Source organism: Sardina pilchardus, chromosome 18 (assembly GCF_963854185.1).
Source record: "Sardina pilchardus chromosome 18, fSarPil1.1, whole genome shotgun sequence".
Classification (NCBI taxonomy): Eukaryota; Metazoa; Chordata; class Actinopteri; order Clupeiformes; family Clupeidae; genus Sardina; species Sardina pilchardus.
Window position 1 is genome coordinate 16,860,048 of NC_085011.1, and position 17,500 is coordinate 16,877,547.

The following is a 17,500-nucleotide window of genomic DNA, read 5'->3' on the forward strand; positions in this document are numbered from 1 at the left end:
ATGCCTGTACTGTTTCATAACCACTCCATTCAGGGATGTGCACTATGAGATTTTTTTATTACTATTCAGAGCAGATCTTGTTGCAGTCAGTGCAGGCTGATTTGCTTTGTTGAACTTTATGTCGTGGCACAAAGAACAAGGAACCATTATATTATTCATTTGATCCACCCACCCCTCCCTCCTCCCTCCTCCCTCCACCCCCCACTCACACCAACGAGGTTTTCTCAAGGCCAGTGTTTCTGAAGACCCTTAAACGTGATGGAGTGACTGTGTCCCGAACAATGTTAGAAAATAAAATCAGCGCGAGAGAATGAGCGGCAGATGTAAATGTCAGCGCCATGATTCCCTCAGCTGGAGGTCCTCCAGTCTCAAGCCAACCCAAGGTTAAAGAGGCATTTCCCGCCTGACAGAGACGGATACCTCAGGGGAATGATTGAATGGAATGGTGTCGTGAGGAAACGGTCGACATATTCTCTGCATACATAAACATTCTATTCTCTGTATCCCGGCGTAATGCACACTTAAAGGGGCACTAGACCATATAGCAGACCCATGATTACGCGTGGTGCAGAAGCCTTGACATAGTCGAGAAGATTTGCGACAATTGCACAATATTGTGCACTGCACGTATGCAGCTTTGTGGGGTGAGAAATGTGTTCTTTAAGGATTCAGTGATGCACTCTACAGCGTCTCAGATGTGAGAATGCTCAGGTCCCCCGTGCCATCCGATGGTGTCTGAATATTTTCACAGTGCACTGCATATTGTCATTCTTATGCATTCATATTTTGGTTATTGGTGCATGATAGCTTGCTAGCTCTTTGCCTTTTCCCTCACAACATGCATGGATAGCATGCTAACGTGTTACTGTCCCCTAAAGTAGGTTCCATGTATATACAGTATATGGTGGGCGTTGAATGTGAGCCAAAACAATCTGGATGTGCAGTGCCTCTTAAACATCACTTTTCTGCAACAGTGCCATAACAGAAGGAAGATGAGACTACCTCATGTCATGAGGCCTACCTCAGGGGGGTACACCTGCCCAAACAATTAGGCCCCTTTGCTTTGTGTCAGCAAGATTATCTTGTTTGCGATCCATGGAAGACACAGTCTGCCGCGTTCAGTTCTTTGTTTTATCCTTTGTCTGAAAATAGTGGCACACTTGTTCTCGCACCCCAAGCCCCTTCTACGCCACCCCAAACACCCACCCCTCCTCCCCCACACCACCACCACCACCACCACCACCCCGGCATCCTGCCAACTTCACGGCAGGGGGGGACTGCGAGGGCAGCATTTTCTTTGACACCCGGGCATTTGCATTTGGAGCACAAACAAAGTACCAGCGCTTTCCTCCCGGTATTCGACAGCGCTCCGTAACCACCAGGATGCCAACGCGGCGGGGCACGCGGGCGCGATAGCGTGGCGTACGCTTCAATGACGTCGTCCATCACATGTGTTTCCAAATAGGCTCCCTCCGTCGATAGTAGCGCGCGTCGGTGTGGTTCAACAATCCATATGGTTTGTTTTCCCAGAAATTAACAATGACAACAATGGACACAACATATGGAGAGCAGTATTTCATTGATAAATTCACAAGTAATTAACGTAGATGAAGACATAGCAGCAGATGTGATATGGTCGAGGAATTTCACATTCAATTTAGTGACATTTATCTGCTAGGGTCCAGGGGTAAAATACCCATGATAGCTTTGTCAAAGCCCTTATTAGCTCCTTAACCTTTGGCCAAATGTCACGCGGACCATAGCTGATGATCAGCACAAAACACACAACACCGGGGCCTGTCAGTGGGATCGCAGCTGTGCATCAAGCGTGCCGTAACCTTTAGCACTGCGCTGGAGGTGAACCTGCAACCGAAGGGGCCGGGGGTGGAGGGCTGGTGGGGCCGGCGGTGGGGGTGGAGGGCTGGTGGGGCCGGCGGTGGGGGTGGAGGGCTGCTCTGGCACACGGAGTGAGCAGAAGACGCACATGCAAAAGGGGGTGTTGCAGTGATTCCCCAGGCCATTATCCCCTTTGCGGAGTATAGATATTTATAATCAAGATCACATTATGCTGAAATGCAGCATAGGCATTTTGAGCCCCCACCTCCAACTGTGATTTGCATTTGTATGTGTTTTTTTTTGCTCCTCCTCCTCCTCCCCTCTCTCCACTATAGGTGTGTACTGTACTGTATGCCAGAGACCTGGGCGCTCCTGCTACCTCTGCTGTTCCATTGTGCTGCATTGTGCACAGGCGTACAGCTTTTCTTTACCCCATGCTACTTGGCTTCTAACAGCATGTAACCTCCCCCCCCCCCCCCCCAGACACACACACACACACACACACACACACACACACTCCCCCCCACCAACCCCACAATGCTCAGTGGAGCACCCAGCAGCGGGGTGGCTTATGAGGGTTCATTTGTCTGACATCCACACATCTGCTTCCAGCGGCCCAGCACAAAGCAGTGGGCCCTCTCCTCTCCTCTCCTCTGAGGCCCCAGTGTAAAAGAACCGGCTCTGGAGACCCGCCTGGCCGATCTCGCTCTTATACAGTGAGATATTTTTCCTGGGACGTTCTAAAGAAAATCATCAAATAATACAGATAAAAAATATATATAAAAGCACGACTCTGACTGTGGGCTGCGATGTGCCAGATGTGGTTAGATTTGTGGTGGTTGCTGTCTTTATTTACAGTGAGACCTCGACCCCCCCACCATCCCCCCCCCCCCTCCAGCAGCACCTCTGCCGCTCCTTTGGCGATGTCCTGACATAACAAAAGAGAGAGCGAGTGCTAGTATAGTTGCACTATACATCACGCCGTGACAAGCCTGTCTGCCTCTGCACTTCTCTCACAGACAAAATAGACACAGCGCCGCATGGCCTGGGATCTTTAAGTGACTCATTTAGCGTGAAAACAGAAATAATTTCACTATGGACAATGTAGATGAGCTGTTTCGGGTCATTTAAATTCACTCTTATACAATATCATTTGGTATTAGTGCCGTGGCAAAACAAATACATTTTCCCCATTTTGCTTTTGAGCTTTGCTGTTGAAATGAATCCCATTAGTTCAGTGTTGTCAGGACCGAACGTTACCAACTGAGCCACAGGAACAATAACAGACAATCAAATTAATGAGAGACCACAGACTATAGATCCCCCCAGGTCTGTGGGGGTTGACTCCATATAATAGACACTGGCCCAGGGCAGATCTCGGAGGGTGCCAAGTAAACATTACAGATGTCAAACTAGAAATGCAATTCCAAGGAATTACCAGTGCATGAAAATGCAAAAATAGATAGATAATGTGGATATGGTTACTAAGGTGTAGCTAGGGTAAACATGGTGGTTGCATAGTTTACAGAGAGTTGATAGTGTGAAGGTAGACAGTTTAAAGCTGAAACATTCCAGTTATAACTTAACTAATGATTTCTATTCCTGTTAAAATGATAACTATGGTAACAATGATAACCAGGTTGATTGTTAACTTAGCTACTGATTTCATGCAGTTATGGTAGAAATATAAACTATGCTAACTATGCTCACAGAGCTAACCAGGTTGTTTAGCTAACTTAACTGATGATTTCTAGCAATAATGCTAAAAATGCTAACTATGCTAACAATGCTAACCAGGTTGATTAGCTAACTTAGGTGATGATTTTTGCAGTTGTGTTAAAAATGCTAACTATGCTAACAATGCTAACTATGCTACAAATGCTAACCAGGTTGATTAGCTAACTTAGCTAATCATTTCTAGCAGTTATGTTAAAAATGCTAACTATGCTAACAATGCTAACTATGCTAACCATGGTAACTAGCTAACTTGCTAGTGAGGACTTTTATTTTGAAACATTTGTTGCTAGGGTATCCATGGTGGCCACTATCAGGAAGCAAGAAGTTACTGCAGTATAATCATGTTGGTTGCTATGGAAACGGTCATAAACACTTAATTTCAATGGTTGCTATGTTGGTTGCTAGGTACATGGAGGTTTCATGTAGTTGACTGGAGGCATAGTTGATGATAACTGACAGTTGGAATGGTTGAACAGTTAAATAGTTGAGTAGTTTCAAGGGTTAAATGATTTAATAGTGTATTATTGCAGTGAGGACTTTTATTTTGAAAAAGTTGTGGACAGAGGAAACAGGATATGTAGTCTTCAGAGAGATTGTATGCTTAAAGCCTGAGACAGAGAGAGCTGCTGCAGCTGGCCTGGCCACCTGGCATAAGATTCTAATTGCCCTATTATGATGTCATAATCACAATGTTAAGTCTATGGGGAAATTTTAATAGTTTTTAATTAATAGTTCAAAAAGTATAAAAGTTACAAAATTGAAAATTACAAAGCTCCCATGGCCTAAGTAAGACCTACGCAGCGCAGTTTGAATGAAGTTTCTACGTTAAACGGTTGAAGCTCCATTAAGTGCGTTAGAAGAAGAATAATAATAACTAGAAATGCAATTCCAAGGAATTACCAGTGCATGGAAATGCAAAAAAAGATAGATAATGTAGATATGGTTACTAAGGTGTAGCTAGGGTAAACATGGTGGTTGCATAGTTTACAGAGAGTTGATAGTGTGAAGGTAGACAGTTTAAAGCTGAAACATTCCAGTTCTAACTTAACTAATGATTTCTATTAATGTTAAAATGTTGATTAGCTAACTTAGCTAATGATTTCTAGCAGTTGTGCTAAAAATGCTAATTGGTTATGGTTATGGTTATGGTTATGGTTATTTAGCAGACGCCTTTGTCCAAAGCGACATACAAATAAATAACAATACAAATTAAATAACAGTGAACAATTACAAAAAGGGAGAATAGCAATATTATCAATAAACAATCAATTAAGCACTAACCTAATGAGAAATAAAACAATGAAATGAGAATTGCAATCAAATAAGTCACTCAGTTAATTATAACAATAACTATAGTATGGTATGGCTAAATTTAAGGACAATAGCAGAATAAATGTCAAATTCTAACAATGGACAAATTATAATAAAAACAATACTATTATACAAACCATAACACATAACAAACGCTCAAAAGACTAAGTGCATATTAAACAAATATGCCTTAAGACCCCTCTTGAAAGATCCAAAACTGTTGCTGGAACGGAGAGCACTGGGCAACTCATTCCACCAACACGGAACCACTGAAGAATAGGATCTACAGTTTGACCTAGCATGAATGGTTTGTCGACATAACAGACGCTCCTCAGAAGATCGCAATGGGCGGTTGGGAATGTACATCTTGATCAAAGAACTGAAGTAGCTAGGAGCAGATCCAGTCAGTGTCCTATAGGCCAGAGTGAGAGATTTAAATTTAATTCTGGCTACTATAGGGAGCCAGTGGAGAGTAACTAGGAGAGGGGTTACATGTGTCCTCTTTGGCTGATTGAAGACCAGTCGTGCTGCAGCATTCTGAATCAACTGTAGTGGTCTTAATACGCAAGCAGGTAGGCCAGCTAACAGGGAATTGCAGTAGTCCAGCTTGGAGATAACCATTGCCTGTACAAGAAGCTGAGTGGAATCTTGTGTCAGATAAGGTCTGATCTTCCTAATGTTGTACAGGGTGTACCGACATGACTTTGCAATTGAGGCAACATGCTCAGAGAAAGTAAGTTGGTCATCAATTATGACACCCAAGTTACGTGCCGATCTAGTTGGAGTCAATGAGGATGAATCAAGCTGGATGTTCATCTGTTGGGGAATGGCTGTTTTTGCTGGAAACACCAAGAGCTCAGTTTTTGAAAGATTAAGCTGAAGGTGCTGATCCTTCATCCAGATTGAAATATCCTTCAGGCATGCAGAGATCCGATGGGAAACACTAGAGTCCTCAGGTGGGAAGGATAGGAAAAGTTGAGTGTCGTCCGCATAGCAATGATATTCAAATCCATGAGAGCGAATAATCCTACCTAAAGAAGTGGTGTAAATAGAGAAAAGGAGGGGCCCTAATACTGATCCTTGAGGGACTCCTGTAGTGAGGTCATGAGACTTTGATATCTGTCCCTGCCAAGACACGCTGAAAGAACGCCCTTTAAGGTAAGATTTGAACCAGTCAAGAGCTTTCCCAGAAATTCCCAGTTCATATAGTGTAGAAAGGAGAATGTCATGGTTAACCGTATCAAAGGCTGCAGATAAATCTAACAGAATTAACACTGATGACTGAGCAGAGGACTTGGCTACTCTCAATGCTTCAGTCACAGATAGAAGAGCAGTTTCAGTAGAATGACCACTCTTGAAACCAGACTGCATAGGGTCTAGTAGGTTATTCTGATAGAGGAAGTCACACATTTGCTTGAAGACCACTTTCTCCAAAGCCTTTGATTAATTTGATTAATTATGCTAGCAATGCTAACTTTACTAACAATGCTAACCAGGTTGATTAGCTAACTTAACCGATGATTTCTAGCAGTAATGCTAAAAATGCTAACTATGCGAACAATGTTAGATTTGCTAACAATGCTAACCAGGTTAATTAGCTAACTTAGTTGATGATTTTTTGCAGTTATGCTAAAAATGCTAGCTATGCTAACAATGCTAACCATGCTAACTACATAACTTGCTAGTGAGGACTTTTATTTTGAAACATTTGTTGCTAGGGTATCCATGGTGGCCACTATCAGGAATAAAGAAGTTACTGTAGTAAAATCATGTTGGTTGCTATGGAAACGGTCATAAATGCTTAATTTTAATGGTTGCTATGTTGGTTGCTAGGTACATGGAGGTTTCATGTAGTTGACTGGAGGCATAGTTGATGATAACTGACAGTTGGAATGGTTGAACAGTTAAATAGTTGAGTAGTTTCAATGGTTAAATGATTTAATAGTGTATTATTGCAGTGAGGACTTTTATTTTGAAACAGTTGTGGACAGAGGAAACAGTTTAACAGGATATGTGTAGTCTTCAGAGAGATTGTATGCTTAAAGCCTGAGAGAAACTGACAGTTGGTGCCCAGGTGGCTGACCAGCTGGGGTAACATTCTAATTGCTGCCGTGATGTCATAATGAGCAATGCTAAGTCTATGGGGGAAATTATAATAGTTTTTAACTAATAGTTTAAAAAGTATAAAAGTTACAAAGTTGAAAAATACAAAGCCCACATCGCGTAAGTAAGACCTACGCGACATAGTTTGAATGGAGTTTCTACGTTAAGCGGTTGAAGCTGCATTAAGTGCGTTAGAAGAAGAATAATAACTAGAAATGCAATTCCAAGGAATTACCAGTGCATGAAAATGCAAAAATAGATAGATAATGTAGATATGGTTACTAAGATGTAGCTAGGGTAAATATGGTGGTTGCATAGTTTACAGAGAGTTGATAGTGTGAAGGTAGACAGTTTAAAGATGAAACGTTCCAGTTCTAACTTAACTAATGATTTCTATTCATGTTAAAATGTTGATTAGCTAACTTAGCTAATGATTTCTAGCAGTTACACTAAAAATGCTTATTATGCTAGCAATGCTAACCAGGTTGATTAGCTAACTTAACCGATGATTTCTGGCAGTAATGCTAAAAATGCTAACTATGCTAACAATGCTAAATTTGCTAACAATGCTAACCAGGTTGATTAGCTAACTTAGTTGATGATTTTTTTGCGGTTATGCTAAAAATGCTAACTATGCTAACAATGCTAACTATGTTAACCATGCTAACTAGCTAACTTGCTAGTGAGGACTTTTATTTTGAAACATTTGTTGCTTGGGTATCCATGGTGGCCACTATCAGGAAACAAGAAGTTACTGCAGTATAATCATGTTGGTTGCTATGGAAACGGTCATAAACACTTAATTTTAATGGTTGCTATGTTGGTTGCTAGGTACATGGAGGTTTCATGTAGTTGACTGGAGGCATAGTGGATGATAACTGACAGTTGGAATGGTTGAACAGTTCAATAGTTGAGTAGTTTCAATGGTTAAATGATTTAATAGTGTATTATTGCAGTGAGGACCTTTATTTTGAAACAGTTGTGGACAGAGGAAGTAGTGAAACAGGATCTGTAGTCTTAATGAGATTGTATGCTTAAAGCCTGAGACAGAAGGTGCCTCTCATAGCGTTTACGCGTCCTCTCTCGCTCCTCACTGATCTACATAAAGAATGATGGAGCGGCAACAATGGGATAGTCTAGCCCTTCTTCTATCTTTCTTTATGTAGATCATTGAGGATCGAGGAGCGAGGGAGGACATATAAACGCTGCTTGAGAGGGACCCACAGTAAATACTTTAAAAGTTGTATGTAGATAGTCTAATTAATGTTGATAGATAGAATGTTTAATGGATGTTGATAGGCAGATTGTTTAACAGATATTGATTGACAGTTTAATGGGTGGATGAGTGAATGGTCTGAAGAAGATGAATGGATAGAAGGTTGGATGGAATGTGCCTTATATTCTTGTTAAGAGAGACACTGATACAGCTCTCTGAGAGTAGTTGACACAGGTGTAATCAATTTAACTGGCTAGTCTTAAGAGAGCCAGAATACTCTTAAAGCCTGAGACAGAGTAAATAATTTAAAAGTTGAATGTAGATAGTCTAATTAATGTTGATAGACAGAGAGTTTAATGGATGTTGATAGACAGATTGTTTAATAGATGTTGATAGACAGTTTAATGGGTGGATGAGTGAATGGTCTGAAGAAGATGAATGGATAGAATGTTGGATGGAATGTGCCTTATATTCTTGTAGAATGGAGAGACACAGCTCTCTACTGAGAGTAGTGGATACAGATACAGGTGTAATCAATTTAACTGGCTAGTCTTAAGAGAGCCAGCCTGAGACAGAGTAGATTGTTTAAAAGTTCAATGTAGAGCGTCTAATTGATGTTGTTGATAGGCAGACTGTTTAGAATGGGTGGATGAGTGAATGGTTTGAAGAAGATGAATGGATATAAAGTTGGATGGAATTAGGAGGACTTATTTTGATACTGTTGTGCGCAGAGGATACAGGGGAACAGAATATGTAGTCTTCAGAGAGATTGTAAAGCCTGAGAGAAACTGACAGTTGGTGGCCAGGTGGCTGACCAGCTGGGGTAACATTCTAATTGCTGCCGTGATGTCATAATGAGCCATGTTAAGTCTATGGGGGAAATTGTAATAGTTTTTAACTAATAGTTTAAAAAGTATAAAAGTTACAAAGTTGAAAAATACAAAGCCCACATCGCGTAAGTAAGACCTACGCGTCAAAATTTGAATGGAGTTTCTACGTTAAGCGGTTGAAGCTGAATTGCGTGCGTTAGAAGAAGAATAATAAGAAGAAGAAGAAGACCGAGGAAGAACAGTACAGTGCATTTTCATGCACTGTAATAAAATGCCTAGGAAGAACAGTACAGTGCATTTTCATGCACTGTAATTACTGACCTCATAAGAGAACACATTCCATATAGCACAGAGCGTGCTCCTTCCTCCCATGCTATCCTGACGCTGTTAGGACCAGGTGTAGAATGAGGCCGTTGAGCAACATGATGCAAGATACAGCTAGATGACACCAACACTGACACACCAGGTCACCAATCACCTTATTTGTTTGATTATTTTGGAGATCGTCCTTATGGTTACCCCCCCCCCATCCCATAGGGACCGTAGGCTACCATTCCATTCCCTTGTTTGCAAGAGAAAAAAAGTAAAAAAAAAAAATATTATTCTCAATATATCAGAAACAATGCTCCAATTCTATATTTCATATGTATTATTTCAGCAGACATTTCTCTAGTAAGCTATGATTTATTACAGAAGTAAGTGTCTTGCACCATGGATACCGTTGGCTTCCTGAGTGCTGAACCCATAACCTAAGTGCTGTTTGAGCTTCAGAGACGCAGGAGATCCCGCCGAGATCCAGGAACCCTTTTTGAGTGATCACTCCATCTCTTAGCGCATACTGTACCGTATCTATCATTGATCGTGGGCATCGTGGAGTTAAGGCTGGATGTCTCGGTGTAAAGCGCCGAATGCAGTGACAACAGCCCGGCGGAATGACGCATTTGTAGCTGGAAGTGTGGCGCGGGGCGTAGAGGCGCGATCAAAGGCGGGGGGAGCGGGGTGGCGGGGTGGCGGAGCGTGGGGTGGCGGCGCGAGAGTGGCGCTCCTGGCGCCAGGTGAGCCACATCAAATAGAGCGCTCCGAGGCCAGCGCGGCGCCCCCAGCTTCAGATGGGCACGCGCCCGCCCGCGCCCGCACTCTTGGATCAGCACCGCACTCCCACATGGCACTCTGTGTCTCGCACCTCCATTTCTCTCACCTGAATTTTTAATGCAATCTCTCTCTCTCTCTCTCTCTCTCTCTCCCTCCCATTTTTTTTTGCCGCAAGACTTTAATGTTGATTTGTGTTTTGGCACCTCATGTGACAACAGTGTTCTGTTATATCGTCCTGTTTTTTATTTTTTTTTTAAAAAAAAGAGACTAACGTTCAGTTGGACGCGGAATTGGTGAAATGGAGATCAGACAGTGGAGCGTGAGGAGCGGCTGTATGGCTGTCTTGTCTCCGCAGCCTCGCTTAACCTGTAGTTGTAATTCCCAATTAGTGACGTATGCCTGGCTGAGTTTCATTAAGCATCAGTGGGTTCTGTGACCCTTTCCAAACAGCCAATTGTAAAAATATGCTCTTTAGAAGCAAACATCAAAGATCTGTGTGAACCACAATAACAGTTCGGGTGTACTTTTTGTTCTCAGCAAAAGAAAAGGATTATTTTATTTTTCCCCATGGAGGTGTCTGTGAGGGTCTTTTTTTACTTAGTCCTCTAATGAGGGCCTCTATCTTTTAGACACCATCAGCTGTTAGAACTGTTTTAGCTCTGAATAACCTTTGTGAGCCCTGCAGAACTGTTCTCGCAAGTTCTATGTGCAGATTAGATCATGCATAGAACCATCGGACTGTACTGTGTTTCATTTGAAAGGTTCTTGGTGTTATTTTTTTAATTTAAGATAAAGGTTTTTTTTTATATGCTAATTTATTGAACCGAGTTGAAGTCAAAGGAGCGCATTTCAAACTGCTATAAAACCTTTTAAGGGATTCTGTTTAAAGTGTTTCTGAAAGGATATTTTTTTTACAGTGACAATTTGAATTTTTTGCTTCAAGAGTTTAAGCCAATATTTTCTGGCTCCAAAGATCATCTACCATGTTTAGTGTAATTTAAAGTTGTTGTTGTTTTCATGTAGCATGACACATTAGTCGAAACCCACTTGACTTTGATAATTAAATATATAACTGGGCTCAGTAATCAGCCAGCCTTTTCATTCACTTGAAAGCAGTCCAAGAAGATACATTCAAAAAGCAGTCAAGAGAGGAAGAAAAACAAATAAATTGAGTGTGGCTCAGAATACATTTTCAGATAATAGATCTTATGATACTTGCTGTTTTCAGTTACAACATAAAGATTATTCTTTTACTAATTCTTTACCTATAACTACTAATAGCATAAAAATCACAAATCTGTTGCAAAAATTGTGGATCAATAGCATGTTATGTTCATGCCCCCTATCTCTGTGGCTTTCAGACAGCTTACACATGTTTACTTTCATTCTCTTTTATTCTTTTTTTTACTTTCTTAAGGAGAGAGGGGAGGGTGGGATGAAAGTTAATCTCTTGTCAGAAACGATGTGAGTTGATTTGCATGTATGCTTATGTGTATTAGCTGTGCTTTCAAACACAATTAATACCCCCAACTCACTACTGGTAAACAGTTACATTGTTCACGGTTTTAAAGTAAACCAAACAGGAAGTAAAAAAAAAGTGACACGGTTAAATAATTTTATCTATGTGTGATCTTTGTTTCTAGCCTTGTCCTGCCATCGATACGCATCTCCAGGGTCCTGTGTTAAGTCTTTTACATTCTCTGAAGTCCTTTGTCCAAGCCTAGCTTTCATGAACCTTTATTCTGTCCCTAGAATTTGGAATGATCGGAGAGAATACTGTAAAAAGTCAGCGGCCGAGATCAGTTCATGACACAAAGGGTCGACAGGAGCAAGATGAGTCTGCTAAATTTATGGCACAAACTGGTAATTCAATAGTTCTGTTTCTTTCCTTTGGTTTTGTTATTATCTAAACTTAATTTCCATCTAAGTCTCTTGCATGCCCTCTGCTGTGCTGCACCCTTTTTAATTTAAGTGACAGTGTCTCTTATCACACTATTTCTTTCTCTTTCTCTCCTTTATGGTCACATATTAATAAAAAAAGAAAAGACAAAAAGAAGAAATAAGCTAGATTTAGCACTCTCCCCAGTGTGTCTTCAGTTCTTTGGAAACAAGCGCATTTGGTTTTCATGCTGTTTCATCGCTAAACCGCAGACACTAGTAATACAGTGTAATGTGTGTTATTTATTTCAGAGGGGTGACAATGCAGAAAGCGAATATATGCATTGACAAATTATAGACGTTTTAATTCCTAAGATAGAATTGACGGTTCAGATCATAAGGTAAAATTCCTGGAGGAGCGTGGTAAATTGTTAGCTAAACTGACATAAGACATTTACCATGATAATATGATAATCTCTCTGAATCTAAAGGGTTGCAGATTGCTGTCTTTGACACACACACATAGCTTATGCGACTGTTAGGAGTTTTCTCAGTTTGTCTCTAGAGGTTCTCCTTTGCCTTTCCTTTCCTTTCTTTTCTTTTCTGTTCTTTATCGTTTCCTTCCTCCATCTACTCTCATTCCGTCGACCATAATAAACAGATGCTATGTGGGGACTTCAGTTGCCTAGCTGATTGTCATGTGGCTTTCTGATTTATTTTTTTTTATCTCTGTTTTTTTTCCCCCTTTTTAGTTTTGTTTCTGAGCCAGTCTGTCTCTTTCCTGTTTTTGTTTATTTATTTACTTTGTGTTCACCGTGTTCTGCTGCATGTGACATTTGCTCAGCCCACATGTGCATTATCACGTTGAGTTGCAAAAAAAAAAACACTGTTTACTAAACCCCTAACAGCGTTTTCCTTCCACTCTCGTCATGTGACTGTATTATCTGTCTCTTGACACATCATTCCGTCTTGTGCTTTTTTGGTTTATCCATTCATGAATCGCTTGCTGTTAATATCCTGCACTGCTTCATACAGCCAATTGATCCACCTTTCAGTCCAATATATGATCATCTCAATAATGTTAAAAAGCTTTTTATTTCATGATTAAGGTTTTATTGCTCCTTAAACTTTTACCATCTTAGTGACTGTGGTGCAATTACAGCATCCTAAGAGCATCATAAGATTTCAGACACATCTGAATGTATTCAGAGCTAAAAAAAAAAAAAAAACAGTTTAGTGTCAGGCTACAGTATATGTGACTCCCTATTCATAATTATGACCTAAATGTTATTTGCATCATTATGGAAAGATATGAAATGTAATCAAATTAATAGTTGTTGGCATACAAATAAAATAACACAAACACTAAAATATATTGACATGTTTCCATATTGGTTGATTTGGCAAATTCTCAACCTGAATCCAAGCTTCCTGACGGATGGCCTCTGTGTGTCTCCTTATTGTATTCAGCATTCCAGGGCATTTGAATCGGTGTTTTTGATTGGTGGTTGCCATAGGCCTGATTTACATACACACACAATTGTGATGATCTGCAAAAACCCAGCATTACAAAGGATTTCCAGTCGTTAGCATCGACGACGGGACGGCCACCGTGGAAATGTTATGGAAACGCTCATTAACTGGCCTATCAGCTGGTCAATTTTCAAATAATCAATGAGCCTGTTTCAGAATTGGACTCCACAAATTCCAGTCAGCAACTGCTTCATTGGGAATTACAACTCACAGCCATACTTATTCTTTGCTCAGTGACGCGACTGCTACTTTTTATTCTTGCTAAATTTAATTAGATGTATATATTTAGATACTAAAGATGATGATGGTTTGTAACTGCACAAAGCATTTGAACCAAACATTATACAACAGCCCTGGGACACACTGTAGACTAGATGCAACTTGATAAAGTATAGCAATTTTATAAAAAAGAATATATATATATTTTAACGTTTCCTAATATATGGAGCACTTATAAATGATTTATAACAGACTATGCATGATGCTGAGAACATACCGTGATGGCATTAGATCCAAACGCCTGAGCTACCACTGGAACGGTCTCTTAACGTATAGCAAGGTCCTCTGCATCATCCACAGTGGCTTGTAAATGCTTCATATGTCAACCCTAGAGTGTGTTGTCTGCACTTGTCCTCGCACAGTTGCAACTAGCTCGCAATGTGACCCAGCACTCTGCAGTATATGGCAAAAGTCTAGGCATTGCTCTTATCCTTATCGCTGCGTGCAACCTGGCAGAAAATTTATGAAATCAGCACCCATCAGCACCTCTCAGCTCTTCCCTAAAATGCTTTGATCTGCTGAATATTATGGAGGAAATCACTTTGGTCTCTCTCTTGTCAATATTGCCAAATATTGATCACAGGCAAGGTTGAACTTTAGATATCCAGGTCCACCCATACATGTGTGTCTCTTCCTTCCTTAGTTGGTGAAGGAATCACCATATTAGGCTGAAGTCATAAACTCGCAAGATCATGTTCTGAATTATTATTATTTATTTTTTTTACACTGCCTTTTCTTTACACTGCTTTGGGTGTCTTCACATCCTGAACCTCTTTGGAGTCTAACACACTTTCAAGTGGCATCTCTCTCTCTCTAACTTAGTTTCCATTTTTTGCATGGTATGTACATGTTCTATTATGTTTGACATTTTCCTTCCATCATGGTTTGGTTTTGGTTTTCTGTACTTAAGCTTCCTAAAAAAAGCCTTTTTTTTGTTTGATTTCGTCAAAGCCTCTTGCATGCTTCTGAGAGGGGACGAAGATCAGTCTTTGACTGTTCGGCGGCTCACACTTGGCGGCTGAAGAAAGCCGACAAGGAGACCCCCGACTGAGAAGTTACACTGAGGTCACCCCGTCTGAGGAACGCCGGGAAGAGCCGACGACATTAATGATCTGACCCCAATCACGGAATTAGACAGGGAAATGTGCTATTCTCGCACGGCAGTGAGAAAACTGCAGCTGCCGAGCCCAAACTCCTAATCATTCCAATTTGTTCCTCAATTCCCCCTCCAGCAAACACACTAAACCTCCAGGGTAATCTCCGCCAGCATTTGGTATTCAAACATTTTGATTAGTTACAGGGGTTGTCGTTACGACAGATAAATAATTAAGAAGACAACCTCAACCCAATACCACCACCACCACCACCACCCCTACTCGCCCTCCACCCCCCCACCCCACCCCCAAATTATCTCGGAGACGTCCTCCATCTATCTCTCTTCCCCAGTGGAACGGTGACCTGATGTAGCTTCTCAGTCTTCAGCGCTGCACCCTGCCTGCCTCTGGAAGGCCACTCCCCCTCCCACCCGACAGGGGGCGCCGTGTGACCATGTTGCTGCTTTTAACCCGTGTCGCCCTTCTCCCACGCAGGTGAGACAGGCGCTGAGGAGTGGTCCCAGTGGAGCTCCTGCTCGGTCACCTGCGGTCAAGGCTCGCAGGTGCGCACGAGAACGTGCATCTCGCCTTACGGAACGCACTGCAGCGGCCCTTTACGAGAGTCAAGGGTTTGCAATAACACTGCCCTCTGTCCAGGTAGTGATAGTTACCTCTGCTTTCAAATTCTCAATGCGTGTGTGTGTGTCTGTCTGTGTGTTCTCTCTCTCGGTGCACTAGTGATGTGTGTTGTTGCTCTGCTTGCCTTGAATGTGAGTGCCATGCTAGTATCTCTTCTCTTTGTTCTTCACATTATTCTTCTTATTGTTATTATTATTATTATTATTATTCTAAGTTGTGTTGTGAAATGCTGCTTGTGATAGCTTTTTTTTATGAATGTATTGCATATTATCATTTTATATATTTCATAATATTTCATCCCCAATCACCCTCATATGTATCTTTAGATTTTGTATTTATCTCATTGTGATGTGCAAAACAAAAACAAATGCTCAGTAGATGCCTTCTTTCATGTATGACATTGTAAAGTACTTCAGCCTTGTCTGCAAACAGGAAGTGATGCCAGGTATCTGGATGACTCATTTCCTTTTTCTGGTGGCAGTCAATCTAGGCATGCTCTTTGCCCTCTTCCTACTCAGAAATGATTTAAGAACAGCGAAAGCCAACCCTCTCATCATTTTTCTGCCTTTTGTGTGTGTGTGTGTGTGTGTGTGTGTGTGTGTGTGTGTGTGTGTTTGTGTGGGGATGTGTGTGTGTGTGAGTGGGAGAATCAGTCCAAAACAGCTTTTTGGCATATTCGAGTCCTCATTCATTTTGATAATTTCCCAGAGGGAGCCAGCAGAGGTAATGTCGGTATCGGTGACACGTACGAAGGCCACAGCCAAGTCTGCTGTGGAGCTCATATTCCTAAACAGCCCAATCCATCCCTCTATCAGCGTTCTATTTCTTCACATTACGCCTCCCTGGTAGAGCCTCTTATCTGCTATGTGCTAGACCCCGTGCAGCACTTTCCTTATTTCAGTCGAGTTATTTCAAATGAGTAGCATTTGAAGCGGTTGGGCTAGCTAAAATTGCTCCCAATTGCTTTTTTTTCCCCTCTTTTTTTTTTTTTTTTTTTGGTGTGTGCTTTAGGTCAAAGAAAAGCTTTTCTGTGCCAGCTAATAAGAATTCCGCCACACAACACAAGCTGACATTTTGTCAGCGGCTTACTCTGCATTAGCATACACCGCGATCAAGGATCGGGTCATTGTTCAGCAGAAAGGGTCGACGTTTCGTTAAACTCACCGAAAAAGAAGACTGTGGGAAAGCGGTCTCAGAACAATTCGTCTTAAAGGTTCAGCCCAAAGTTCATCTGGAATAGCATCTTTGCAGTTCTTCAACAGCATGTTCTGGAGCATGCCATCGGGGGCATGCATTCTTTCGTACAAACAAGAGTTTCGTCCTGCTCAGAGATGGTGTACTTAGAAGCCAAACTACCCATGCTGTATCCCCATGGAACATCATTGGCTGCTAGCCAGATATAATGTAGAGTAAAGAACTGCACATAACTTAGTCAGACAAATAAAATCACTCTTCTCCCCCAGGTGCATTTCAGACTTGCGCCTAATGGTCTAAGTCTGTTTTTTTTTTTCTGACTCCATGGGGTAATGTACTGTAGCATGTTTTTAGGAGTGATTTCTGTGATGCAGTGCTGCCAGTGGGTGAGGGTATTGAACTCAATAATGCCGAGAGGATCTTTAGCAAGGAGAGACATTGTGGAAATGTTTCCGAGCTTAATACATTTCTGAGGATATGTGTATCTTCTCATGCTTTTAAATACTTGATTTTATCTAGAAGTTTTTCAAGCCAGAGGAGGATGATGAAACTGTTGATATAGGACAAAAGCTATCGAGGTCTAATCAGATTCAGACTGTGAATCCCATTCAGATGGAGAACACCATGTACTTGCCATTCAGACAGTCACGGGCCCACCCCCCTACCCAACACTCCACGTCAAAAAGAAAAGTTTTACAAAAAGATCCATTTCATTCATCAAATGTTCGCTCCATTTTGTTGTACATTTCAAAGAGCTC

General features: G+C 41.4%; 1 protein-coding gene across 1 annotated transcript in view; it reads left to right on the forward strand.

Annotated features, from left to right (window-relative positions):
- Positions 1-17,500, forward strand: part of adgrb3 (adhesion G protein-coupled receptor B3) — a 161,197-nt gene that overhangs the window by 55,484 nt on the left and 88,213 nt on the right. The window contains 2 exon segments of the mRNA XM_062519914.1: positions 11,878-11,988; positions 15,405-15,566. Of these exon segments, the coding sequence (XP_062375898.1) occupies positions 11,878-11,988; positions 15,405-15,566 (273 nt within the window).